Source organism: Suricata suricatta, chromosome 4 (genome assembly GCF_006229205.1).
Source record: "Suricata suricatta isolate VVHF042 chromosome 4, meerkat_22Aug2017_6uvM2_HiC, whole genome shotgun sequence".
NCBI lineage: Eukaryota > Metazoa > Chordata > Mammalia > Carnivora > Herpestidae > Suricata > Suricata suricatta.
Genome location: NC_043703.1, coordinates 76,196,884 through 76,223,988, shown reverse-complemented (window position 1 = coordinate 76,223,988; position 27,105 = coordinate 76,196,884). Strand labels below are relative to the sequence as shown.

At 40.1% G+C, this 27,105-nt stretch overlaps 1 protein-coding gene across 2 annotated transcripts in view; it reads left to right on the top strand.

Annotated features, from left to right (window-relative positions):
• FGF9 (fibroblast growth factor 9) overlaps positions 1 to 5,096 on the top strand; it is a 30,886-nt gene extending 25,790 nt beyond the window's left edge. For both annotated transcript variants that reach the window (XM_029936961.1, XM_029936962.1), the window contains exon 3: positions 4,800 to 5,096. In XM_029936961.1, the coding sequence (XP_029792821.1) occupies positions 4,800 to 5,045 (246 nt within the window). In that variant the 3' untranslated portion in view covers positions 5,046 to 5,096. The remainder of the gene's footprint in view (positions 1 to 4,799) is intronic.
• Positions 5,097 to 27,105: the final 22,009 nt, after the last annotated feature.

The following is a 27,105-nucleotide window of genomic DNA, read 5'->3' as shown; positions in this document are numbered from 1 at the left end:
GGAAATCATCTTTTAGAATGGCAGCTTGACCTAAGCCTATGTTTTCTGTGAGAACAGGTGCGCCTCAACTTTTGAAAGATTCTGATTTCAGTTTTTACATGGGTATAGATATGGATTGGGCATAATAATACCATGTGGATTACACATTTTCCAATTGTCTAATATTTTAAAGTGGTGTCTCTATAAGTTTATGTCTTATAGCGTTCCTGAACATTCTCTAGGGTGTGCTGTAATTTTCACATTATTATCTCATTCTTTGGTTTTAATATGATTCGTAAAAGTTTTGAAGTTTTAATTTTAGTTTTTCCCACTGCTTAGAATTTGATGATATAAAAGGAGAAGAGGTTTCCATAGTTGCTAACATTCACCAGATTTTGTTCCAAAGCATGGGCTTTAGTAGATTTTTTGAATTAAATCCACATTCTCCACCCAAGCCTAGTGATATAATCCAACACTTCAAAGATAGGTATGCCATAAACAGCTATAGTTAAATAATCTAAAAAAAAATTAAAACATGGAAATACAATAAAACAAAAATTGATCACTTTATAGTGGAATACTCTATAAACTATCTGCATTGGAAACATGTGGTGAGTAAAACATCTGACTTCTATAATTCTAAAGTGTACAGCTGATTTGAAGGCAGAAACTTTTTCTCCTTTGCCTATGTCGGGGGAATACAGGTTAATACATTTTTGCTGTCCCAATTTGCACTCGTTTGCTTATTTTTAATTTAGAAAAATCACTGTGGAGTACAAACACATAGGTATAGTCACCTCAGCTAACTATTTTGTCACTGAGTTCTAATGTGTGATCATAAAGTAATTCTGTACAGTTTGCTATCTTATCTGTTCAAAACAGAAGTCACATGTTGACGTAATCCCAAATAAGAGGAAGAAATTTAAAAGTACACGTATGATATAAAAAAGTAACAAGGTCTTTAATTCTTAAAGATCGTTTTAATTTTTAAGCTATGTCAGTTTATCTGAATGGCATTATACTAAGTGTGTAACAATTACGGGAGCTAGGCGGTTTTGCAACATAATGTCTGTGCAATTTTATTTAACTTGTTAACTGAAGTCCTACAGCCCTTCCATATAGGAGGCAATGCAACCCTTAACCATGATAAAAAAATGCTGGGTATAGATGATACTGTTTTATTTTATTATTTTTTAAAAAAATTTTATGGTTTTTATTTATTTTTGAGAGACAGAGACAGTACGAGCAGGGGAGAGTCAGAGAGAGAGGGAGATACAGAATCTGAAGCAGACTCCAGGCTCTGAGCTGTCAGCACAGAGCCTGATGTTGGGCTCGAACCCATGAACAGTGAGATCAAGACCTGAGCCGAAGCCCGTCGCTCAACCGACAGAGCCACCCAGGCACCCCTAGATGATACTGTTTTAAATGGAATAATTCATTTTATTTTCTGGGTTGCCTAGAAAGTTACATTGTGTGTGTATAAATAATGCTATAATAGCATGCTGAGGGAAATAGAGCAGTGTTTTCTGAGCACTGAAAAGGCTAGTTCAGTTTCTTAGCTTACTCAACTTTTACAATTTTTTAATTAAAAAAATTTTTAATATTGTATTGTTTTGAGAGAGAGGTGGAGGGGGCGGGGAGAGGGAGACACAGAATCCGAAGCAGGCTCCAGGTTTTGAGCTGTCAGCACAGAGCCCGATGCGCGGATCGAACTCCCAGACAGAGAGATCATCACGACCTAAGCAGAGGTTGGAAGCCTAACCGACAGAGCCACCCATGCGCCCCTCAACTTGTTTTTTAAAAGTAATTTTCAGGGACACCTGGGTGGCTCCATTGGTTAAGCATCCGGCTTCGGCTCAGGTCATGATCTCACTGTTCATGAGTTCCAGCCCCATGTCAGGCTCTGCGCTGACAGCTCAGAGCCTGGAGCTGCTTTGGATTCTGTGTCTCCCTCTCTCTCTGCTCCTCCCCCATTCACACTGTCTCCTCTCAAGAATAAATAAACATTAACAAAATTACCGTAAAAAAAAAAGGAGCCTCTCTGGGGGAGAGGGTCTGGAGGAAGGGCTGGTCTCCAGGGTGCAGCGCCTCTGCAGGGCTCCTGGAAACTTCCAGCAGTGGCTTCGGTGCCATGATGAGACCCTGTGGCCTGAGCAGGGCCATTTCACATCCAGGCCTCCCTGTCCCACGTGTTTAATGGGACACATTGTATTCGCTGTTTCCTAGCGTTAGTCCCAGGAGTAAGGGAGTGTGACATGAATGTGATGTCATGACCGCCGTTTTTTCCGGAGGGCCTGCTCTGTGCCAGGCATATTCTGGGGCTGGATTTGTGACAGCCGTGTCTCCAGATACTTGTCACCAACCTGCCTGATGTTCCTGAGAACTTAAAGGAGTTGTAAATGTGCCCCTGCCAGTGAAGGACGCAGCCGGGATCTGCATGGGCCTCTGGTTGCACAGTGGGGCCGCCACCGAGCTCAGTCCCTGTCGCCCGCAGAGGCGATGTGTGCGCGTCCCTGACCCAACCAAAGCTGCTGTACTGTAGGTGCCATAGGTCTTAGAGCTAACACGACGTTGTGGGTAGCTCGTGGTTCCAGAAGGAGAAAGAAGAGTTCTATTTTGTCTGTCAGGTGATAAGATTTCCTGAGGAAAAAGAAAGCTTGATTTGAATTCGTTTTTTGTGTTTCTTTTGTAGAACTGAAACTTCAGTATGCAGTTCCCTACTCTGGTCCATTTTGTTAAGTTAAAAAAAAAAAAAGGAAAACCCCACCATGATTTGTTTAGAAAACTGACTTAATCACAGCAAAGCCAAACCAGACATTTTTAGCCAGTAATAATCTTGTCTGTGAGGAGAATATTTATTATACAGATGGAGGTAAAGCCTAAAATAGCTGGTAATGTCTTTAGCACACTATTTTTATTCTGTCAGTCTTCGTAGAGATGAAAGAACTTGCCAAGGCCTGGTCCTGGGGCCTGCGGGGAAGCACGGGGTTGGGGGGGGGCGGGGCCGCTGGTGTTTTCTCCAGAGGAGGTGCCCCCGGGTGGCCGTGTAGACTGGGTGACCATGTAGACCGAAGCGAAGGGCTGCCTTGGGAGGACAGGCTCTCCTGGGACCCCGGTAGAGTAATCCAGTGGAGGGGGCAGCCACACACCACTTGTCCCTCCCCTCAGTTCCGTGTGGCCCCATAAACGCAGGGTCAGCGTTCCAGAGCTTCCCTGTCATTTCCATCCTTGACAGAAGCGTCGTTTTTTTCTCTTTTGCTTCCCCTGTTAATTTAGCAAAAACTTGTCCAGTGCGGTGCTGCTGTGTCACAGACCCTCGCAGGGCCTGAAGAGCGCGTGGCCGGAAGTGAAGGCCCTGTGTGCGCTCGAGGGGTTCGTTCCGGAAGTGGGGTGCGGCCTTCGCCCGTACTCCTGACTGGGTCACGTTCTCTCCTTCTTGCCCTTCTTTGGCACTCCTGACTTGCTCCACAGCAAGGACATGGTGGCGCCTGCCCTGCTGCTGTCTGTGAACGCGGCGTACTGAGTTGTGTCTCAGGTGTGTCTGTGCGGAAAAGGGCGTCTGGACTTCGGGGGAGCCCGGTCCGCTGTCCTCTGGCTCCGAACACTAGGACTGGAAGGCGCCGTCGTCGCTAGCGCGCGGATGCGTGTTTGTTGACTCGTTTTCTGACTTCTGTGAGGTGCCCGGTGGGCAAGAGCAAGGGGGATAGTTTGCAAGATCATTCCGTGTCCGTTTTATAGTGTAGGAGGGTGTTGGTCTGACCGTTTGCAGTCGAGCAGTGAGAAGAGCAGAGGGGCCATTCCATCCTGTCGCCTAGTTTCTCCAGGGCACAGCTTTTGTGACTGGGGTGTGCTTATGATTTGGGGAGGTGCCACGTACCTCATTTCTGGTCATTACCACTGCCCACGAGACACTTGGCAGACACTGCAGGAGCCCTGGGGCGTGGGTTTAGATGGGAGCTACCTAGAGTTTCCTAAATCTCAGGTGGAGTGAGAGGTGCAATCCATTTGTGAAAATGTGACACCTTTTCGCTTTGGGAATGTAGGAATATACAGCTCTTGGTAGCTGTGGCTTTTTAAGTTGTGTGGTATGGGGGGGGCGGTTCAAGGAGGTAGGAGGGCTTCAACATTTGTATTTACTTCCTTTATATTCAGGAAGACAAGTCAGGTACAAAGCATTGAATCTTAAGTGGACTGGTGATTAACTGCATTAGAACTCCCCCAAGGGCCTGTTAAAAATGCATATTTCCAGACTGTTTGGATTCAAATTTTAAAGAATTGGGGATTGGAAATTTGCATTTTAAAGAAGCATCCCAGGTGATTACTCTGTAAGCCTGAAGTTTGAAAGGCATTCTCACAGTAACAAACTCTGTTGCTTGTGTTGAGAATGTCGATCTATAGGGCATGCACTTTATACAAGCACTTTATAAAACATGGAGTAAAGATGGAGCAGTTATCTGAAATTTTGGCTTCAGCTAAGGCTCTTCCTGCCTTGATGGTCAGCATCTTAATTGCTGTAATAAAAATGGGAACAATTCACAACATTGGTTGTCCTTTGTTTGACTCATTGAAATAATTGGCATATGAAAAAAATCTACGGAGAAGACATTTGGAATCTTTTACACTTTAGTCAGTATGAAAAGCAATTAGCGATTAGAATGTTGTTAACATTAGACAGTTAGGCACTCTTTTCAAAATGCTTCACAATGCTTAAAATGGGTTAAAATCAGTATTTTCTCATATTGTGTAACAATTGAATATTGCTTCAAATACAGAAAGTAGCTATTTTGCAGAAATATTTATTTGTTTGTTTGTTTTCACAGGAAAAACTAACCCAAGAGTGTGTGTTCAGAGAACAGTTTGAAGAAAACTGGTATAATACCTACTCTTCAAATCTATATAAACACGTGGACACTGGAAGGCGATACTATGTTGCATTAAATAAAGATGGGACCCCAAGAGAAGGAACCAGGACTAAACGGCACCAGAAATTCACACATTTTTTACCCAGACCAGTGGACCCCGACAAAGTACCCGAACTATATAAGGATATTCTAAGCCAAAGTTGACAAAGACGATTTCTTCACTTGAGCCCTTAAAAAAAAAGTAACCACTATAAAGGTTTCACGCGGTGGGTTCTTCTCGATGAGCTGGGTCATCACACCAGCTCCACTGTTGCCAAACTTTGCCGCATGCATAATGTAGGATGGAGGCTTGGATGGGAATACGCTGATTTTGTCCTGCACTTACAGGCTGGTCCTCCCGGAGGACGGCCGCTGCCCACTTGCTTGATTTCTTGCGAGACAAGGAGAGGGAGACTGAGTGGGGGGGTGAGTGTGTGCGTGGATGGGTCAGGGGAGGTGGAAGAGAGAAGCAGAGAGGACAACGGCCTGATGCATGCTGGGATTTAGACGCGCTTTTCCATTTTTGATCGGTTGTACTTCATCATGTATCAGCACGGCTCCCATACTTCGACTCATCAGGATTTTGGCTGGTGGCCTGCGCAAGGGCACACTGCATTTTCAGAGGCATGGAGGGTGCAGTCTTACGTCAAAGACTTTTTCAGTTAATGCTCACTGGTACCAGCCCAGTGAATTTAAAGCAAAGACCTCTTAGTTAAAAAACAAAAAAACAAACAAAAAAACAAACAAAAACAAAACAAAAAAAAAGTTAAATTTATTTATAGAAATTCCAAAGGCAACATTTTATTTATTTTATATATTTATTTATTATATAGAGTTTATTTTTAATGAAATATGTACAGGCCAGATAGGCATTTTGGAAGCTTTAGGCTCTGTAAGCATTAAATGGCAAAGTCCGCTACGAACCTGTGGTAAATTCATGCAAGTAAATATAACGGCGCATGGATGTGAGAAATTCTAATGACCCTAATGTACTAAAGGCGACAATCTCTTTTGTGCCCGTATTATTGTAAACTTATGCACATCATTCATGACACCGAGTATTCACTCTTCAGACTGCTTGTTTCATAGCTTATCCCAGAGGATTAAAGAAAAACTGGGTCTCAAACTTTTATTCTGTGTCTGTAATATTTCCTCTCTCATAAGTGACTTATTCCATCATTGTAACTTCACGGCTGGAAAATATAAGGGTTGGTATCTATCCTACGTGTTTAAATCTATTGCAGACTATACCAAAGCTAAACAATAACTATGCTTTTGTTTTATTTGATCTCCAGGACAACAGGACTGACATCAAACATTGTACTGATTTAGATCCTCAAAAAGGGGGGAAAAAAGCTTACACAGAACAGATTTTTTTTTTTAAAGGGACAAGAATCTGATTAAACAAGGATAATTCTTGGAGAATTTTATGTGTGCACTTGGCTATCAAATATGAAATTACACAAGTATCATGGGGGTCATTGTAAGCTCTTTTATAGAAAATTGCTTTCGATGTGAACTGTCATAATACATGGGAATAGTACCCTTCAAGTAAAACTTGCAAAATGAAACTAATAAATCTTTCTTGATAATAACAATGAGGGGGAAAATATTTTACTTGTTGACTGTGTTTTATTTTTAAAAGTGGTCTTCACAAGCACTCAATTTTTTTAGATGGGAGGTTACTATATAGAATATCTTTTACAAGGCTTTTATAACATTTTATGCTGAAAAGCGTAAGAATACATATTTCTTTAGTAGCAATAATTTTGGAACTTGCCCTTGGGCAAGGAAGACTATTTCTTACTATATACTAAGGAGAAAAGAGCCAAATTCTTCAAGCAATATTTAAGAAAAAGGAATTTATAACAAATTCTCCTACCACATATAACACTTTCTAGCCAGTTATGTTGGGAAATTGAAAGTGACAGTTAAAAAATGTGTTGGGATTTATGTAACTAATTTTAAAATTTAATATTCCAACTTTGTTTTGCTCTGATGCACATTCTTTATGAAAAATAAAAGTATGTCACTGTTGAGTTAAAGCTGTTTTGAAGTAGAAGTGTGACTGGCTTCCATGAGCACACGTGGCCCTTCTTGGGTCCAAGCCTGAGTGTGTAGCCAAACCCTCCTGCTGATGTATATTAAGGAAAAACTAAGTCTAACATTTGGAATTAAGAACTATTTGGGGGGAAGGGACAGAACAGTGTAAAATAGTTGATTTATGATAAACTCAGAATGTCCTCTTTGTTTATTTTCTTGTTTTCTTTTTCCTTTCTAAACAGAAACTGCATTTAATTCCGAGATGTAGTATTCTTATTTATTACTTAACCCTTTGCTGCTGCTAAAATGTATACATATTCAGGCTTTCGTTTTTTTCCAAAAGGCATTTAATATTTTTGGCTGAAAACATTAAACCAACATCTGACCACAGGAAAGAATAAGTTTCTAGGCTGTTGTAGGTACAATACTTAGCACCGAAGAAACTGAGTTTAGGAGGTAGCCAAAAGTAATCTTAAAGTAGCATGAGATGCTAGAAAATCGGCCTAGAAGAAAGCAACAAATTTGTGAAAAAGATGAAAATCTCCATGCATTCCTGGGAAATGCTACTTTAACTTATACTTTTGGAGTTATTTTGTTTTGGTACCTTTTTCTTTTTCTTTTTTTTAAAGAAAAATAAAATGTTACATGCTTTTGGCAATGGATTCAATAAACTGTAATGGTCTGTAAATAAATAAATATTGACTTATGCAATTTATGTAAACATGAGTTCCGGGAGAGTAGAAGGCTCAGGGTTTTGGCATTGTCCTGTCGGGCTTCAGAGCGAGTCGGTTTGCATCCGATTCGTGTCGTAAGAGACCCAAAGCCCGTTGGATGGCAGCTCCGAGCCACAATTAGTGGGTGGTTCTGGTTCTCACAAACAGATGCTCAGATAGCCAACCGCGACCTTGTTGGTGCCAACACTTGCACCTTGGTCAGAGACTTAACGGGCATGGACTGAACCACCCTCCCATCTGTCATGTGAATGTCCCGAGGCAGTGTGAAGGGGGTGCCAGGTCAGTGTTGGGAAACCTGTCCCTGCCAGGTCCTGTTCTGTAGATAAATGAATGACTTTTAGTTTTTGGTGTTTTTCCTTCTATTTCATCTCATTAACACTATAGCATTGTTTCATTTACTTGATAATCTGTAATTGTATTACATACAGGATTATGTAATTTGTGTAAATACAGAATTACAGACTTTTTGAAAACTGGTATTTTTTACTTGATGTCCATTTTGGAGCTGCTTCAGATTATGTGCCTACATGAACCAATGGAATTTTAAAAACATGCTTTCCTTGCTCTTACAGCTGTTGCGTGTGTGTTGAGGGGATGGGGGTGTGGGGGGTGGAGGGGGAGGAACAAACATATCCAGATGTCTTTTCTGTAGGCATTAGATGAAGAAGCAAGTAATCTGGGGTAAGGATTTATGAACTTGCAGCAGGCGAACGCAGCACGTGCACACATTTACATGGATGGTGAATGGACAAAGGCATATTGTGTGAGGTCAAATTCTGTTTGCTGTATCATTTGACCTTGAAATGTGCTGAATTCAGATCCACTGTTGTGGTCACTTGCACGAAAGTGCAGTGACATCACGGGGGTTGGAAATACGCCAGAGGGATTCTAAAGATGTGTTAGCCACTGAGCCCCTCTCGTGTGTGTGTGTGTGTGTGTGTGTGTGTGTGCGCGTGCGTGTGTGATATACTCCACATACTGCCCTGCGTGTCCACAGACATTTCACATTTACCAATTGATATTCTACTATTAAAAGTGGAATGGGGAGGGATTATGGGAGTACACCGTGCCTCCCTCCTTCAGCATATGGCCCCAAGGTCGGGATTCAGGTTCGCAGCATGGCCCTGGCCACAACAGCTATGGTTTCCAAGGTGGGAACAGTGGCTGAAATTTCTGCCTTTTCCTTACAGTGTGCTTTGGTGACTGCTTTCTCTTAGGTTAGGTCTTTAGTTTCCCCCACCTCCAGTTTTATTAAAATAAAACGGATATGCATCACTGTATAAGGTGAACAGCGTTTCGACTTTCCTTACGTATATGGTGAAATGATCACCACAATAAGCATTAGTTACCATCCATCCTCTAGAAGAGTTTTTGATGTAATGCTTTCTTCACCAGAGTGGAGCATGTGGAAATAAGAAGTAGCTTCTTGTATCATTTTCTTTGGAAAGAAAGTGAAAATGAGTATTCTTGGTGTGTATTCTCTGCCTTGCTTCCAGCCTGCGCTGTCATCAGGTGGAGAGACACCTGGCTGGCAGATTGGATGCTATTGTGATGGTGACCAGGATGCCGGTGAAACACCGAAGAGAGGTCTCTGCTATTTTGGTTAATGGTAAAAGAGAATTCTTAGAGTTGTTATTGTTCACCAATTACATTCCATCTTATATCTGTGAAACACTTTTAAAACATTTTATTAAAAAAATTTTTTAATGTTTATTCATTTTTAAGAGACAGAGAGAGACATAGTGTGAGCAGAGGAGGGGCAGAGAGAGAGGGAGACACAGAATCCGAAGCAGGCTCCAGGCTCCGAACTGTCAGCACAGAGCCCGACGTGGGGCCAAAGTCAGAGGCTTATCTGACTGAGCCACCCAGGTGCCCCCAAACTTAATTTTAATTAAACAAAAAATTGTAGGTCTGCCAAATATCTCAATAGCCCTCGGCAAGCTGTTCCTGTACCTGGCTGGGGTTTTTGTTTGTTTTTTCCTGTTTCCTTCTAAAGATTCTTCTACTGACATGTGTGGTTTGGGTTATGATTCTCCTTGTTATTAACGGACGTAGGAACATTTGATATCAGGAAATAAAGAGTTAAAAGAAAAAGTGTACTGAGGACATTCAAAGTTGAACAGCTGGCCCTGCCCTCCTCGCACAGGGGAAGGACAAACATTATTGATGGTGTTCATGGCCCTGCTTGGAGAAACTTATTTTTAAAAACATTCATGCAGGCTTTCCCCCAGCCATTTTGTGTGATGTTGCAAAATGTTGTGTAAGCTCCACCTGGCTGTTGCTGCTGGCTCCATGTCTGCATGTGCACAGTGTACATGACAGCGCTGTCAGATTTTTGTTTCTGACTGACAAGAACTTTTCCTACTGGGCTAGAACTGCTCTTGCAGAAGGAAGCGACACTCTGAACATCTCTTTATGGTTGACCAGAGTCTCCCTCCCTTCCTCTCTGTTTTTCTTTTCATCCCTCCTCCTCCTTCCTTCATTTTACTGTGTGGGGCTGGCATCAGCGATGAATAGGCACAGTTCGTGATGGCACACTCATAGTTTAAACAAACAGGCATGCTGCATATTGGTGGAACACATGGTGAGGAGGTACGGGGGACTTCGGGACACAGGATGCCAGTGCGGACTTTCAAGGGCTGTGGCTTGTGATGCCTAAGGTGAAATGGGAAAGATGAGAGGCTATAGTACAGAAAAGAGACCTATAGTTGTTGGCATTCTAAATGTGTCAAGAAAGTGCTTTGTACTTGGGGCATTTTGGGGCGTCGTGTCTTTTACTGATGTTTCCTGGATGCCTGTGACTGAGCCTGAGGATGAAAAGAAACGGTGGCGGATTGGCCAGCATTGGTCATGGATGTGTTGGTTCATGGTGATGACCAGAATCAGTTTTTAAGTTGGGATTAGCTGTTTTGCCCTGTACTCACCCAGGCCATGCTCAGAATCCTCCTTTGCTAGTAACTCTTGGCTTCTATCCAGAGGAAGGCGACTCTATCCAGTTTTGTTCACATTAGTCACTAAAGTGACTAATAGGCTCCCCCTTCACATTTGCCTCACATCTAGGGCAAAATCTGCAACAAGAGTCGTCATTAAAAGGTAGAATTATAAAATAGGTAAAAATATAACATAATTTTTTAAATATGCACTTCATTCTTTCAATAAACATGTATTGAACAACTGCTGTATCACATGGAACAGCGATGGGGATATAATAGAGAAAAAACCAGACAACATTCCGATCTTAAATACCAGGCTGGGCTCCATGTCCCTGACTGTACAAACGTGCAGAGCTTACTTAAAATACTGTAGGACTGGGGTGTCCACATTATAAAGCCTTTAGGACAACACTGGCAATTTTCCGTGAACTTCATTTTCTTCAACGGTGTAGTCCATTTGCACTACTATATAAGAACTCAGAGGCAGTCTCTTTCAAATCCCTATTGTTTTAAAAAGGATAGCATTTTTAAAAAGTGTTCTTAGATTTGGTGATACAGATTCTTTCAATAGATGAGCTCCTTCTTGACAATAAATGGATTTCTTTTGGAAAAGAAAAACACAAAACACCAGAACAGATGTTGTTTCATTTTTCCCTCCTTAGGAAAATCCAAAAGAAAAGGCAATGGAATTGTAAAAGTTGATCAGTTGTAGATTTGTGATGTCTTCTAAGGGTACCGGAACCCCATGAAACTAAAAGGACTAAGGAAGCTTTGGAAAAATACCTTATTTCCCATAGACTTCACCTCACTGAAATGTAAGTGGGCCTAAAGCCATAGTCTAATACCAGAGAGATGAAATAATATATCTTGGTTAGAAGGATAAAACTTTCATTGTTTGTCTTCGCTGGAATAACAAGTCTGTGGTTAATCAACTTCTGGTTTCCATGTTGCTTGTTTTGGTTTCCTCTTCTGTTATAGGGATACCTGGACTTCCCACTGTCTTTGGCCTCCTTGTCCCTATTCCACATTGAAAGAGTACACCTGTTTAGGTGCATGTTTCAGAACAAGTAGAGCTGACAGAATGTGATGGATGGTCTTTGGAATTTTCCCAGAAGAGGTTTGTGATCTTACATTTGGCTTAGGAAATGAGGGCTAATCGGATTAGAGCAGTACTCAAAGCACGCCATATTGGCAAGGAGAGAAAGTCTCCACCCTGCATCATGACTGTCTCTGGTTGGATAAAACCCAAGGGAAGGCTGTTTCTATGATGCTTCATTCTCCCAATGTTGGAAGTGAGATAGATTCAAGTAATGAATGACTCTTTGGTAAGTGGGTGAAAAATTAGAAATCAGACTGTTTCTTTTGATGCTCTGCTTCAGAGAAGCAACTTTAAATTTTGTGGCAACTCTAATATGCCTATATATATATATATATATATATATATATATATATATATATATGCTTCCTGTTTCTTCCTTCTGGCATATTGCCATGCAAGAAGGCTGAATGCTACTTTGCTCATCTCAGAACTTTCATTTGTTTCTAGATGCAAACTTCTCATTCCTTTCAATTTATAGATATTATGTGGAAGAGGTGTATTATTTTATTTTTTTTCTTTTCTTTTTGTTTCCTGTTTATTTTTTTAACATATGCAATTATTTTCCACCATTTACACTACAGTAGTTACAATTACACTCCAAACAGAAAAGCAAGGTAAAAAATCAAAACACCAACTTCTGTTTCATGTACTTAGACTTATACAGAAATTAGAAGGTTAAGTAACAACTAGTTAATCACCTAATGTCACAGCTATCTGAAGTGGCAATCGTTATATAGCAGCTTATCTATGATACATTCAAGATACATGATACAATTTATTACTTGCCCACAAGCTAAACCATAGCCTGCTTAATACCTTTCCTTAAATTCCAGAGGTGTATTATTTTAACAATGCATCCTGTTAAAGCAGGGGAATTAACCTGCCTAAAAATACAGTTTAGTCACATCTAGCTCATATTCACGAGCCATAGCCCTGTTCTGTGTTCCACGTGGTCCTAAATATGTTCTCAGATGCATCAGTACCTTGAAATGGCTGAACTACATCTCAAATTAGTTGTTCTATGTCCTAATTAGCTGGTTACTATAGACACTTGGGTCCTATGTTTTTTTTTTTTTCAAGTATCAGAAACTCAGATTGTAGGAACACTAAAAATAAAAGAGAAATAGTAAAATTGTAATGTGGATAAATACAACTTATTTTTTTGTAGTCATGGGTCACATTTGGTGCTCTTATTTTTTAATGAACTTTTAAAAAATTGCTCAACTATTGAGTTTTATCCTTTGATAAACCCATGATTTTTCAATATGTCTATATAATTCCCAATGGATGATTTAGAACCTGACCAAAAATTTAAGCAAAGGGAACTTTGCATTGAAACTCATCAATTTATTCAGCAAGCAATTATTGATATATGTTGAATTCCAGAAATTATGAAAATGAAAACAATATTGTTAAAATTTGTTTTCATACACAATATGACTATATATTGACTCATTTGGCTTATGCCAACCCCTTGTGAAAGTGTGATAAACTAATTGTCATAAGTTTTCCTTCTTATTAAAAGATGACTTCTTGGAGAAGAGTTCTAGGATGTGGTTTGAAGTAGAATACCATCTTTAAATAATGGACTTATGTCATCTGGAGATATTCTTTTGGTTTTCATTCAACTGGGTGCTTAAAATTATTCCTAAAGGAATTCATTCTTGGTTTAACTTTGAATTAAAGAATGTCTCTGAAAAATAAAACGTGTAAGGTCAACACAATGTAATTTAGCATACCTTTTTGGCATGTTTTATAATGATTTATCTATATTTTTAATTTAGAACAGCAGTGAAGTTTCAAAATTCCTCTGTGACTGTTTTTATCTCAGAAACATGTGATGGCTTGTCATGAGGCTATCTTATTTGGGAACCACACCCAGTGGTTCTGAGCACACTCAAGGACTATATTAAGGACCATGTGACAAATGTATGACCAATTTATAAATACATTTGATTAGTTACTGCCCTCTAGAAAGGGGCTGAGTAGTACATGAGAATAAGGAAATAACCCGAGGATAGAGAAAGACCAGTCTAAAGGATGAGAGGTAACAGCACTTAGAGCTTACAAAGAATAGTGGCTCTTCCTACCAGCCAGACTGGAAAACCTTAAGATTTGTAGAGCATTGGGTAAAGTACATAGAGCTTCTTACTTCGGTTGTGAAGAATAATTATCATCAGACTAAATACTACTGTATTTTGCAAGAAAAACCAAAAAGGATCAGGCTATTTTAAGCCAATTTCATCCCAGAACAGGGCTCAATCAAATTTATGGGATTCAAACATATCTGGCACCCAGCAAGATAAAATACACCATGGTTGTCATCCAATTAAAATCATCAGACATGCAAAGAAGCAGGAAAATACAGCCCTTAATGAGAAGGGAAAAAAATCATTCAATTCAACCTGATGTAGAAGTGACAAATATTTTAGAGTGAGTGGAAAAATAAATTGAAATAGTTACTATAAATATATTCCATACTTAAAAAACCTTGAGGCAAGAAAGGTGCAAAAAAAGATTAAAACTTGACTTCTAGAGATAAAAAATACATTGTGTGAGATGAAAAATACTTTGGATGGGATTAATAGCAGAGTAGACATTGCAAAATAGAAGATGCATGTACTCAAAACTATAGCCATAGAAACTATCTAAAATGGAAGACAGAGAAAAAAGAAATTTAAAACCTTGAATAGCGCATCAGCAAGCTGTGGGACAACTTAAAGCAGCTTAATATATAAGTAATCAGAGTCCTTAAAAGAATGGAGGAAGAGAAGAAAACAAAATATTTAAATACATTATGGCCAGAAAGTTTCTAACTTTGATAAATGATAATGATAAACACAAGAATCCTAGATGCTTGGTGAGTCTAAAGCATGAGAATGTGAAAACAAAACCAAAAACAGCATCCCAAGCACACGATAACCAAGCTGCTGACAACTAGTGTTAAGAGCAAATCTTAAAAGCAACCAGTTAACACCACACACTACACAGAGGAATAAAACTAGAGATGACTGCAGATTTCCCTTTAGAAACAATGTAAGCAGTAAGACAATGGAGTGACAGCTTGAAAGTACTGAAGGAATAAATCTGTGAAACTCGAATTAGTTACCCAGCAACAGTATATTTCAAAACCAAAGGTGAAGGGAAGACTTTTTCTATCATACAGAAGCTGAAAGAATTTATCATCAGCTGACCCATATGATAAGAACCATTAGGTTGTAAATATTAATTGTTAATATTAAAAATTCTTTTTTTACTTTGTTTTTTAAAAATATACCAATCTTTAAAATTTTTTAAATGTTTATTTATTTTTGAAGGAGAGAGAGAGAGAGAGACAGAGCATGGGTAGGGGAGGGACAGAGAGAGAGGGAGACACAGAATCCAAAGCAGGCTCCAGGCTCTGAGCTGTCAGTACAGAGCCTGATACGGGGCTCAAACTCACAAACTGTGAGGTCATGACCTGAGCTAAAGTCAGATGCTTAACTGACTGAGCCACCCAGGTGCCCCAATTTAAAAAATTCTAAAATCTTGAAATCTTTTAGGCAGAAGAGAAAAGATACCACATGAAAATATGGATCTATACAAAGAAATGAAGGGGACCAAAAATAATAACTACACGCACGGGCAAATATATAAGATTTTTCTTATTTAAATCTCTTTAAAATATAATTGACTGTTTAAACAAAACCAATAACAATGTACTGGGGTTTGTCACAAATGCATGACAGCAATAGCAAAAACCTGGAAGGGGAGAAATTGAAGTATATTATTGTAAGGTTCTTTTTTAAATGTTTATTTATTTGTTTTTGAGAGAAGATAGAAAGAGAGAGGGAGCAAGCATGTGTGCATTCGTGTACAAGCAAGTGGAGGAGGGTCAGAGAGAGAGAGAGGAAGAGAGATAGAACCCTAAGTAGGCTCTACACTGCCAGCATGTGGGGCTCAAACCCCTGAACCATAAGGTCATGACCTGAACTGAAATCAAGAGTTGATCACTTAACTGACTGAGCCACCCAGGTGCCCCTGTAAAGTTCTTATACTATATATACATGGAATGGGATAATATCACAATAAAGTAAAGCTATGTGGTATAAAACTCTAACTTAATTTCTAAAATAATTTAAAAAAGAGTAAAACAAGATGATAAGTTTAAAACTATCCTCACTAATAATTACATTAAAAGTAAATGGTGTAAACATTCCCAAACCAAGACAGATTGGATTTGAAAAAGTGAGATCTAGCTATACACTACCTATAAGAAACAAACTTTAATGACACAGATGGATTAAAATAAAAGGAGAGAAAAATATATACCATCCTACTATTCTATAAAAGAGAGCAGGAGGAGCTCTATTAACATCAAACAAACTTGATTTCACAGCAAAGAATGATATTAAGGATAAAGAAGTTCATCTTATAACAATAAAGGATCAATTCACCATAAAAATCCAAAATGTTCGTGTACCTAATAAACAAAACTTTAACACATATGAAACGAAATTTGAAAGACTGCAAGGAGAAATGGCCAAACTCACAATTATAATTTGAAATTTCAATAACCTTCTTAAATTATTGATAGAACAAGTAGACAGAAAATCATTAAGAATAAAGAATCTCTTGACAACACTAACAACCAGTTTGACCTAATTGACATTTGTAAAACGCTCTCTCTGTCGCCCACAACAGAGTATACGTTCTGTTAAGTGCACAAGGAACATTTAGGAAGCCATAAGACTAATCTCAGTAAGGGGCGCCTGGGGGGCTCAGTCGGCTCAGCCCTGGTCATGATCTCATGGTTTGTGGGTTCAAGCCTGACGTTGGTCTCTGTGCTGACAGCTCAGAGCCTGGTGCCTGCTGATTTTGTGTTTCCCCCTCTCTCTACTTCTCCCCTGCTTGCTCTCTGTCTCTGTCTCTCTCAAAAATACAATAAACATTTAAAAACTTTTTAAAAACCTGATCTCACTAAATTTAAAAGGATTTAAGTCATACAAAATATGTTCTCTGATCACAATAAAATACAACTAGCTGGAAGGTCTCTGGATGATCCCCAAATGCCGAAAACTAAATAACATACTTCTACATAATCTCGTTTTGAAGAAGAAATGAGAACTGAAATTATGAAGTGATTGGAAATTAATACAAATTAAAATACAACATATCAAAACTGTGGAACATTGCTAAATTAATATTTAGGAGGAAATTTATAGCACTAAGTTCTTGTGGCAGAAAAGAAGAAAGTTCTTAAATCAATTATCTCAACTTCCATCTTAAGAAACTATAAAAATAAGAGAAAATGAACCTAAGAAAGGAAAAATAAAGATTGGAGCAGAGGTTGATGAATAGAAAACATAAAAGCAATAGAAAAAAATCAAAAAAATCCATGGCTGGTTTTCTTTTGACAAGATTAATAAAATCAATACATAATTAGCCAAGCTGATCAGGAAAAGAAGACACAAATTTATAGATATCAAAAGGGTGAGGTGACGTTGTCACAGATTCTACAGATGTTAAAACAAAACAAGGGAATATCAGGAACAATTGATGCTAATGTTTGATGTTGAGTAAACAATTTAGATTAAATGGACATATTTCTTGAAAAACTACCAAATGACAAAGCTGACTCAAGAAGCAATAGATAACATGAGTGGCCCTAATTTTATGTTAATAATAGCTCTAATAATTAATATTAGTCCTATTAATAATAATGTTATACAACTATAACATACATGTTAATATAAATTATTAAATTCATAGTTAATTTTGTAGTTAAAAACCTTCCCACAAATAAAACTTAAGGAGAAAGAAATACAATTTTAAGGTACACTTAGAAAATTAGTGTGAAGGAATTATTTTAAAACTTATTTTATGAATTAATCCAGAGGAAGACGGCACAAGAGGAGAAAATGAAAGATTCTGTTCCTCATGGTCTTTTTAGATCTCAATTAAAAATTTTTTTTAAATGTCTTATTTATTTTTGATACAGAGAGACAGAGCATGGGGGTGGGGGAGCAGAGAGAGAAGGAGACACAGAACCGGAAGCAGGTTCCAAGCACTGAGCTGTCAGCACAGAGCCAGATGCCAGGCTCGAACCCACATACTGTGAGATCATGACCTGAGCCGAAGTTGAAAGCTTAACCAACTGAGCCACCCAGGTGCCCTAAAACCCAGTTTTTAAAATAATAACCAAAACACCGGGAACATACCCAAATGTACACTGTAGCTGAATGAACGAACTATGGAACATCTATATATTGGAATACTGCCCAACAATAAAAAACAAATGAATTACTGGAATACACTGCAGCATTGATGAATCTCAAAATAGTTGTGCTGAATGGAAGAAGCTGGACAACAAGGAGCACATACTGAATGATTTCATTTAGGTAAAATTCTAGAAAATTTAATCTGACGTAGAGGTCTAGAGAGTAGATTAGTGCTCGCCTGGACATGAGTAGGACAGACAGGGGTGGGAGGAGGAACTACAAAGTGACATGGGGAGACTTTTGGAATGATGGATATTGTTAATGATCTTGTTTTACTGGGTGTATAAATATGTCAAACTTATCAAATTATATACTTTTGTACCATTTATTATATGCCAACTATAAAACCATAAAAATACAAACAATATGAAATGATTACAAACAATATCAACCTTCCAGAGCTGTTACATAGATAGAATGAGATGATGGATGCTAGTGTGATCCTGGCACATCAGGGAAGTGAAATGTAAGTCAGCTCCCTGTACTTACAATATAGCTGATGTTTTCCCATCAAGGAAGAGCTCCTAAAATTTGCTAAATGGCAGACAATGGGAGAATTCAGAAGAAGGGAAAAGGCATATCTGTGCCTGATGACTGTTTTGGACTGGAGTGATCTGTCAGAGAGGGCCAGATGAACCCGGGGAGGAACATTTCCTGAGGCATGATGGCTGAAGGCATCCCTCACCCCAATTCTAAATGAAACTTCCATGGGGGGACAGCACACTGTTATTAGGAGAGAGTGACTTGATTTACAAGCACAACAAAGGAGATGTGCAAGCAAAACAAACGCACAAACACCCAACAAGAGAATCAAAACGTATATGTAATATCATATAGAGGAGTCTTTGGGGCATGCTTTGTAATGATTAATTCTATATTTTTAGTTCAGAGCAGGAGTGAAGTTTCAAAATTCCTGTTTTGCTGTTTTTATCTCAGAAACACGTGACAGCTTGTCACGAGGCTAAATTGGGAACCACACCCGATTGTTCTGAGCACACTCAAGGAACTATATTAAGGGCTACATGACAAATGTATGAGCAAATTATAAACCTATTTGATTAGCTACTGCTGTCTAGAAAAGGCTGAGCATTTGAGGCAAATGCCAGAATTTAGACTATGCTGTGAAGTTCGTGAGAGATTAGGGGAAAGAATTAATACAATGTGTAATCCAGTGACTGAATTATCCTTTCTACTTTATATTTAAGATATAATATTTTATATTTAAGATATGACATGAATGTAGGGGCACCTGAGTGGCTCAGTCAGTTGAGCATCTGGCTTCGGCTCAGGTCATGATCTCACGGTTTGTGGGTTTGAGCCCTGCATCAGGCTCTGTGCTGACAGCTAGCTCAGAGCCTGGAGCCTGCTTCAGATTCTGTGTCTCCCTCTCTCTCTGACCCTCCCTTGCTCATGCTGTTGCGCTCTCTCTCTCTCTCAAAAATAAATAAAAAAACATTAAAAAAATAAAAAAAGATATGACATGAAGGTCAAGACCATTGGGTTATGGATTAATGATTTGTAAAGAAGTTATATGTAAAGGAGAAAAGATCCACTCAGAGCCTTGTTTTTGTTTTCTGTAACTGGAATGAGAACTTTTCACTTCCTGGGCAGTAGGTAAGAGCTATGGTTTGTCTCAATAGAAACTGGGCCAGTTTGTGCCTTGAAGTATATAGTATATACACTAACTGGAAATCTACCAGACTTAAAGATCACATGTCCCAACTCTGCTGCTTAAGTAATTATTTGAAAGGGAGATTGAACCCAGTCAAATATTAATCACATTGGTGTCAATTCACATTTAGGTATTACTAGTTTATAAAGAATGTTTATTTGCATTTTCTTAGGGTGTGGAAGACCTACAAGACTGATAGATATCCCCAGGATAGTGGAAGTTGCTATTGGTGTTATCTTCAATATTTATTAAACACCTATTCTCCACCAAGCCATTTAGCACTGACTTTGTAATTAGGTTGCCCGATTTGAATCCCGTCCCCACCACTTCTTCCAACTTCTTGAACTGGGACAAAGCTGCATCCCTCTCTCTGCCTTAGTTTGTTTGGTCCTCTGTCCCTACCTGTTCTTGTCAGGATCGAGGCCTTGAGGGTTTGTAAAGTATTTTCAGGAGTGCCTGGCACACAGTAAGCACTCATTGGGTCTTGGCTATCCTTACATACGTTGCATGTGAATCCTTAAAATAACATAACAAGGAACTTATTTTCCCTGTTTTATAGGTAGTAAACTAGCTAGTTCAGGCCATATCTGTGAGTGCACCTAAGCTTTCTGACTTTGGCCCAAGCTTTTCTCCTTTATATTGTATTACAACATAACAAGGGTGCTGTCCACTAAGGTTTCCATTTTTTGGAAACTCCCACCCAGCATTTTTCTTAAATCATAGTGGATTTCCATGTGCTCCTCCTGACTCTGCTTTGGCAGTCCAAACTTGGAGTCTGTACCACCCTTTGTAAGCTGCAGTGCCTCTTAGAATGCCAAGCAGAGGGAAGGCACAATCTCATTTACCTTCACCGCATGCCAGAGAGGGGAAGCAAGGGCCCAGCATTAGCTCTTTCTTCCCCTTCTTTTCCTCCTCCCCCTCCTTCCCCCTTCCTCCTTCTCCTTCTTTAAATTTGAAACAAATGTAAGCTTCGAAGAAGATGATCTAATTTTCACTTTATGTATCCCAATCACATGTCCTTTCCTTTCTGTTTAATCTTTTAAATGTATTTACTTCATCTCCATGCAGAGGAGATCTGGCCTATGGGTAGTTCAGGAATCCCAAAGCAGTACCTGCCTGGGCTAACCTTATCACTGGGCTCCATGGGGGGCCACAGACAGGTGGGGACCACTGTTGATTCTTCCCTTCTCCCAACTATTGGCCAGCCGAGTTCATCACTACTCAGCTAAAGACTCAATTTCCCAGCCACCTTTGCAGCTAGGTTTGGCCACCTGATTAATTTCTAGCCATGGATGCAAGCAGAAGAAACTTATGGCAATGATAGGCCTGGGCCTCAAACATCACCCGTTCACTCTTTCATCTTTCTTCTTCCCATGAATTGAAACACATATGACCTTGAGACTCAACGTTGAACATGGCAGACAAGCTCAATATCCTAGGGTCTGATGGAATGGTGGAGATTGACAGGGAAGAAACCTTAGTTCCTCATATGCTTATATGGAGTAGAGTATCCAGCCCCCCTACTCTGAGCTGTTAAAAGAGAAATAAAGATATTGACACTATATCATTAAATCTCTTTTTTCTCCCCCATCTTTGCCTTTTTTCTTACCTAGGACTTGGTTCTTAGGTTCTTCATCTCTAGCAGCTTAATGCTGGGTCTTTTCAAACACAGTTTTGTCTACTTGAAACGAGTAGCGAATCCCAATGACAAAAACAGAAAATGGCTGTGCTACCACCCACATTAATTGGATGAGAAGAATTTATTTCATAGAGAATGACTTCACAATCCTTGGCGATTCCATTGTTTGTTTTCTGTTCCAGAACTGCACTTTTGAATAAAGCCGCCTTGTTGGTGACTGTTTGCTGGATACACTGTTATGCATTCTCTCTGGTTTGGAATTCAGTAGTTTATTATGAGGGGACACACCTGTGTCTTACAAATGACTTTGGAAACTATTTCAGAGATTATCTAGAGAAGACTAAAAATCTGTATACATGGAATCTAGCACTAGGAAAAGTGTGGTGGTGAGGATATGATTGTTGTTTCATATCTACCTATACTGAATGAGAACTCAGCTCAGAAGATTCTGTAACTGTTTTCAGAAGATGAGCAAATCCACATTCTTCCACCTCTATAACAACAGAAAAGAAGGCCCACGATATGTTTCTATTTCAGTGCCATATAATGGTGTTTGAATTGCTACCATGTTGTTCGTCTGATAACTTGTCTCTGGAATTAACAAAACAGGACATGGATAGTGACCACCATTGGAGAGTAGGGAAAGCTGTATAAAGAAAAGGGTTTGGATGCTAACAGGCCAATGGGAGCAAGCAGCTTTGGATGTGACCAAGCCAGCACAAGAAAGGCAGGCAGAACAGATGATTAGGACAACTCGAGAGCCTTTTCTCTGCTTTCTTGCACCTGCCTCTGCTGTACAGAACAGACCTTCTTTAGGGAGTTTCTGGAGAGCATGGCCAGATGCTCTCTGCCTTTCTCTGCTTGTCACATGGAAAATACCTCAGAAGTGTCTCTGCTTGGGATAACTCTATCAAATTTTGTTTTATTTTACTTAGTTTAGTTTTTGAAAGAAAGAGAGAGAGAGAGAGAGAGAGAGAGAGAGAGAGAGAGAGAGAAAGGGAGGGAGGGAGGGAAGGAGGGGATAGAGAGGATCCCAATCAGGCCCCAGTGCTCAACACAGAGTTGAGATTCCATGACCATGAGATCATGACTTGAACCAAAAATCAAGAGTTGGACACTTAACCACCCAGGAGCCCCAAGTTCTATCAAATTTTAATTACCACCATGCATTGCCGAACATCTCCCCTGAGCTTCTGACTTGCTAACTCCCTGGACAGCTCTATCTAGATGCCTCATTGGTACTTAAAATCCAGTATGCTCAGGTGTAACCTACTATGCTACTTCCTAATCCTGCCCTGCTGCCTGTGAACACCATCTCTAAGGTGACACCACCACCTATATGGTCACCTAGCAAAAGATTTGGAGTCCTTGTTCCTGCCCCAGCCCAACCCTATTTCTCAAAGTCACCAAATTCTGCTGATTTCTCTCCAAATCGTTTTTCAGAATCATTTCTTTTTTTCTATCCTTCTTCCACAGTGCAGCCACCGCTCCATCACTTGAACATACCCCAATAGCTCATCTGCACTCCCCACCTCAAATCATGGCCCCTCCCGTCCATCCTTTACAGGGCTGCCAGAACAGTACAGGTCTGCCACACCACTTCCCTGGGGCCAGTTGGCTTTTGGAATGTTGTAGATTTTAGAAAGGCAATACATTATGTATGCCGTATATTACTTAACACCCCCAGCAGGATCTGGGGTAGCACCTCCACTGCCAAAGCATTAATATTTCTGCTCACAAAGAGGTATCACATGAAGTGGATGAAGTCTATACATGGCTTCAGACCCACACAGGTCAGGTTTTGCGGCCTTAATGTCAGATCAGATTCGATTTTGCCACCTAACGTGTTGAGTTTTAGCTTTGTGTTCTGGCCTTTCTGGGTTCCTTGGTGCGCACACCCGGTAACATTTCACTGCACTGCTCTCTTCACTTTCCAAGGTCCCCTTGGCCTATAGGATGGATCCTACTATAGCTTATCAGCTTCCTATCACCTGGGCTCCCTGTACTTCCTCAGGGGTAGCATTTGCTCTTCCTTGTCCCTCTGTCCATGCCCCTCACATGGCCCCAAGAGCACCATGCTCTTTCTTGATTCATGTCTTTGTCCCATGCTCCTCTGCTGGGCACACTCTTAGGCTCATTGTAGACATCCCCTCTTGCCCTTCACTGGCCACACAGCATATTGTACTGAAATGGTTTATTTTTTTATCCTGGGCTCACAGGGAAGCCTGAGTCCTATTTGCCTCTGTATCCCTACTACCTACAAAATGCCTTTAGCAAGTTTAGTGAAAAAAATGGCTCCCTCTCCTCACTTTCTCCCTGGACGCTATTTACTGTTTTATTATAGGTGTCAATGGGGGTATTGGGATTCCATAGATGGGCATTAGGTTTTGAAGTTGACTTTTTCAGAAAGAAATTTACACATCAAGGGCTGTCTGGACTTTGCCTCCAAATTTCATAACTTTAACTCATGAGTATTGGTTCAGTTGACCAAGAATATCCTCTGTTCCCAACAAATCTTCGTGAACTGGTGCTCTGTAGTTTTACTCGATGAGCTGCTGCAGAGAAATCTGGGGTGTGGGGAGGGGTTCTCATGAGACAGCAAGTGGGTAAGTGGGGTCTGCAGGTGGCCCTTGTGGTCTCAATCTGAGCTCCATTGCTTGATCGACATCATTATTTAACTCCTTAAAGACTCTGTTTCCTCCTTTCCAAAGGCCATAACATACCAAGAATGGCAGCTGATAAGCTCAGTAAATCTATAGAGGCACTATTCCTATAGTTTTGGCTGTGCTATAAATAGGGTCATCTGGGGCAAAGTCACTCTACCTAATCTGCAAATATGGTGGTGAGCCAGGACAGCAGGCTCATCTGTTACATCTCAACACACAAACGTGGTGTGAGTAGTGGAACGCATAATCTTGTTATTCAAAATTCAAACACTCAGAAAATGTTCTCACACACCTGTGAATGTGCAGACTTATATCAGAGCTGAGAATGGCCCTGCCCACATGGAGGGTGAAGTCCATTGGAGGGGGGGGGGCCGTGAATAAGCACACACAAGGGTAATTAGGGAAGGCTTGCTAAAAACCAGTCCATGAATTATTTACTTTTTTGTTTTTAATAGGTTAGAGTGGCTTCAAGGTTATCCCTGTGACAATGTCACTCTCAGTGAGTTGCATTGTGGTAAGCTTTTTTTTCCAGTGGAAGGAAAGGGGTAGAAATACATTAGTGTGCTGGAGATTTCACATAAAATTCTAGGTGCAAATAAAAAATAATAAATAAAAGTATATATTAAAAGACTCCTAAGTGTACACATGAATTATTTTGGAAAAAAACAGTTGAGAATCAGTGAAACGGATAAGACTTTTAATAGAAAGGCTCTTCTAATGCTCAAATTCTATGTCCTGCAATCAAGAACAATGACCCTGCTGGATCTTTGGTGCCATGACTACATTACTCCATATCATTTTTGGTAATAAATGCTTCATTCATTCTATTTCTTTGCATTCAGTCTTGCATTCGGCCAATGTTCATGGGGGCAATGACCATAAGGCAGGCACTGCATTGCGTACTGGGAAGTCACCAGTGAGCAAAACTGATTTCCACTCTCACTGAGCTTCCACACTAGCGGGAAGGGAGAACAATGGTCCATGTCATTTATGTTTGGGTAGCAGATGCCCAGGGTAGACTAGAAACCAATATGATTTAGAAAAATGGCAGGGGCACCTGGGTGGCTCAGTCAGTTAAGCATTGGACTCTGGAATTTGGCTCTGGTTATGATCTCACAGCTGGTGGGCACGAACCCCATATTGGGCTCTGTGTTGAGAGTAGAACTTGCTTGCGATTCTCTTTCTTTCTTTGCCACTCCCCTGCTTGCATACTTCCTCTCTCTCTCCCTTTCTCCCCCTCAAAAAAAGAAATAGAATTCTTTCTTGCTGAATTGGAACATTGCTTCTTGGTATCTTTAATTTCTCTCTCTCTTCTCTCTCTCTGTCTTTAGAAAACCCAGCACAACTTTTCCAGCATTCTTCATAAATTGTCCTTTTATTCATCTTCCTCTCATTACTTGGGGCTGTGCCTCCTTGTACCGTGCGAACTAACTTCCTGCGGGTGTTTGCATGTTTCCATTATTTATAGGCTGCTATGTTTTCTCCTTTGCTCCTCACCAGTCATCACCCAGACCTGCTGTACATAGTTAGTTATTTTAATCTTTCCTACTAAATCAATTCTCAACCTCCCCATCATTTTTATTACTCTTCTCTGAACTCCCCTCAGCTTTTCTACATCTTTATGGTATTGAAGTGCCTGGAATTTAATGTAATTTTCCAGGTGGGGTTTGAGAAAGGCTATTAAAGGACTCTCACCTCTGTTCTCTGCTGATGAAACCATTGGGAACAAAGCCCAAAACTACATTAGCCTTTTTGCTGCTGTATCAGCGTTACTAACTCATATCTAATTTTCTTTTCACCATTTCCTGCCAGCTATTTCTCAGAGCCTTCGTGGTCGCTCAGTGGAGAGAACGGGCTTTGGTACTCCTACAGAGGTTTTGCTAGTTTGTAGTTCTTAGTCAGGTGTCTGCACCAAGAATCAGAGGGAGAAAAATCAGGACTGGAGCCCTGCAGAGCAAATCTCGCAGTGTAATTAATGATCATGGTCGTAGCTGCTGTGCGCCGAGTCCTCTGTGTGAGTGTGTGGCGCAGTCCTGTGAGGCGTACTTTCACACTCTATTCAGTACTCTGAGTAATTCTGTCAAATCGATTGAGGAATCTAAGACTCAGAGACATTAGGTAAGTGTCAGGAAGTCACCCAGCAGGCACATCTGGGTTTGGATCAGAATCAGCCTGACCCAGCTTGACCACAAAGTCTTTGCTTTTGGGAACTGGCGCCTCTAGTGAGCGGGGAGGAGGGGCAGAGAGGGTAACAGCGTTGTCTGGAGCATCGAGGCAAGTGGCAGAGGGTACCAGAACGGAGCACAGTCAACATCTGCTCACTGCGGAGTCCCATAGCCACCATCTGGGCACGCATCCTCACCCTGATAAAGTGTGGCTCAGCAGAGGACCACTGAGAACTCTGAGTGACAGTTAAGTCCCTGGATGTAGGAGACACTTAATAAATGTTATCACTTGCCTCCTTCCTAACTCTATTGGCCAAATGTAGCTCCAGGAGTTTCTAGAACCAGAATCAGACACAAAGCTCAGGAAGACAGGCCCTGACAGAGCAGATCTTTCAAAATGTTAATTTTAAGGAATGGAATTAGCTAACATATGAGGACATTTCTGGGAAGATTTTTACTTGAAATACATCCTAAGGGTCACGAAGTAATACCACTTCCTGACATCTGACTTTTGTGTTTCCTCCTTTTCAGGTCAAAGTTCAAGTTGAGTAATTTAGCTTTATTTCTCCAAACACTTATGCAAACCTTGATCAGATATATATGGAAAATGGAGCCTAATGGGGGAAGTTGGGGTACAAATCGTATATGTTGTGTGCACAAGTATGGCCTTTTTGAAAAAATAGAAAATCTGTGTCTCGGAACCATTACTGCATTAGAAAATATTGCTGGGCTTCCCTTCTCTCTGTGAATTTCTTAAAGGCTAATTTTGTGCAGTAGCATAGTATAGAGCACAAGCTATAACTTTGGAATCACTGAAATCTTGAGCCAGGCAGTGTCATACTTCGTTTTGTAAAATTGGGCAAGTTTAAGTTTATTTCATCCTAAGTTTTATCATCTTTAAATTAGAATTTCTGCCTATGAGTAGTTGTGCAGTACAAATGAGATAATATGCCCTTCACAATGCTCGCTATCTCAGCAAGTGCTTCACAAATGTTGTTTTTCACTTCTTCTTGT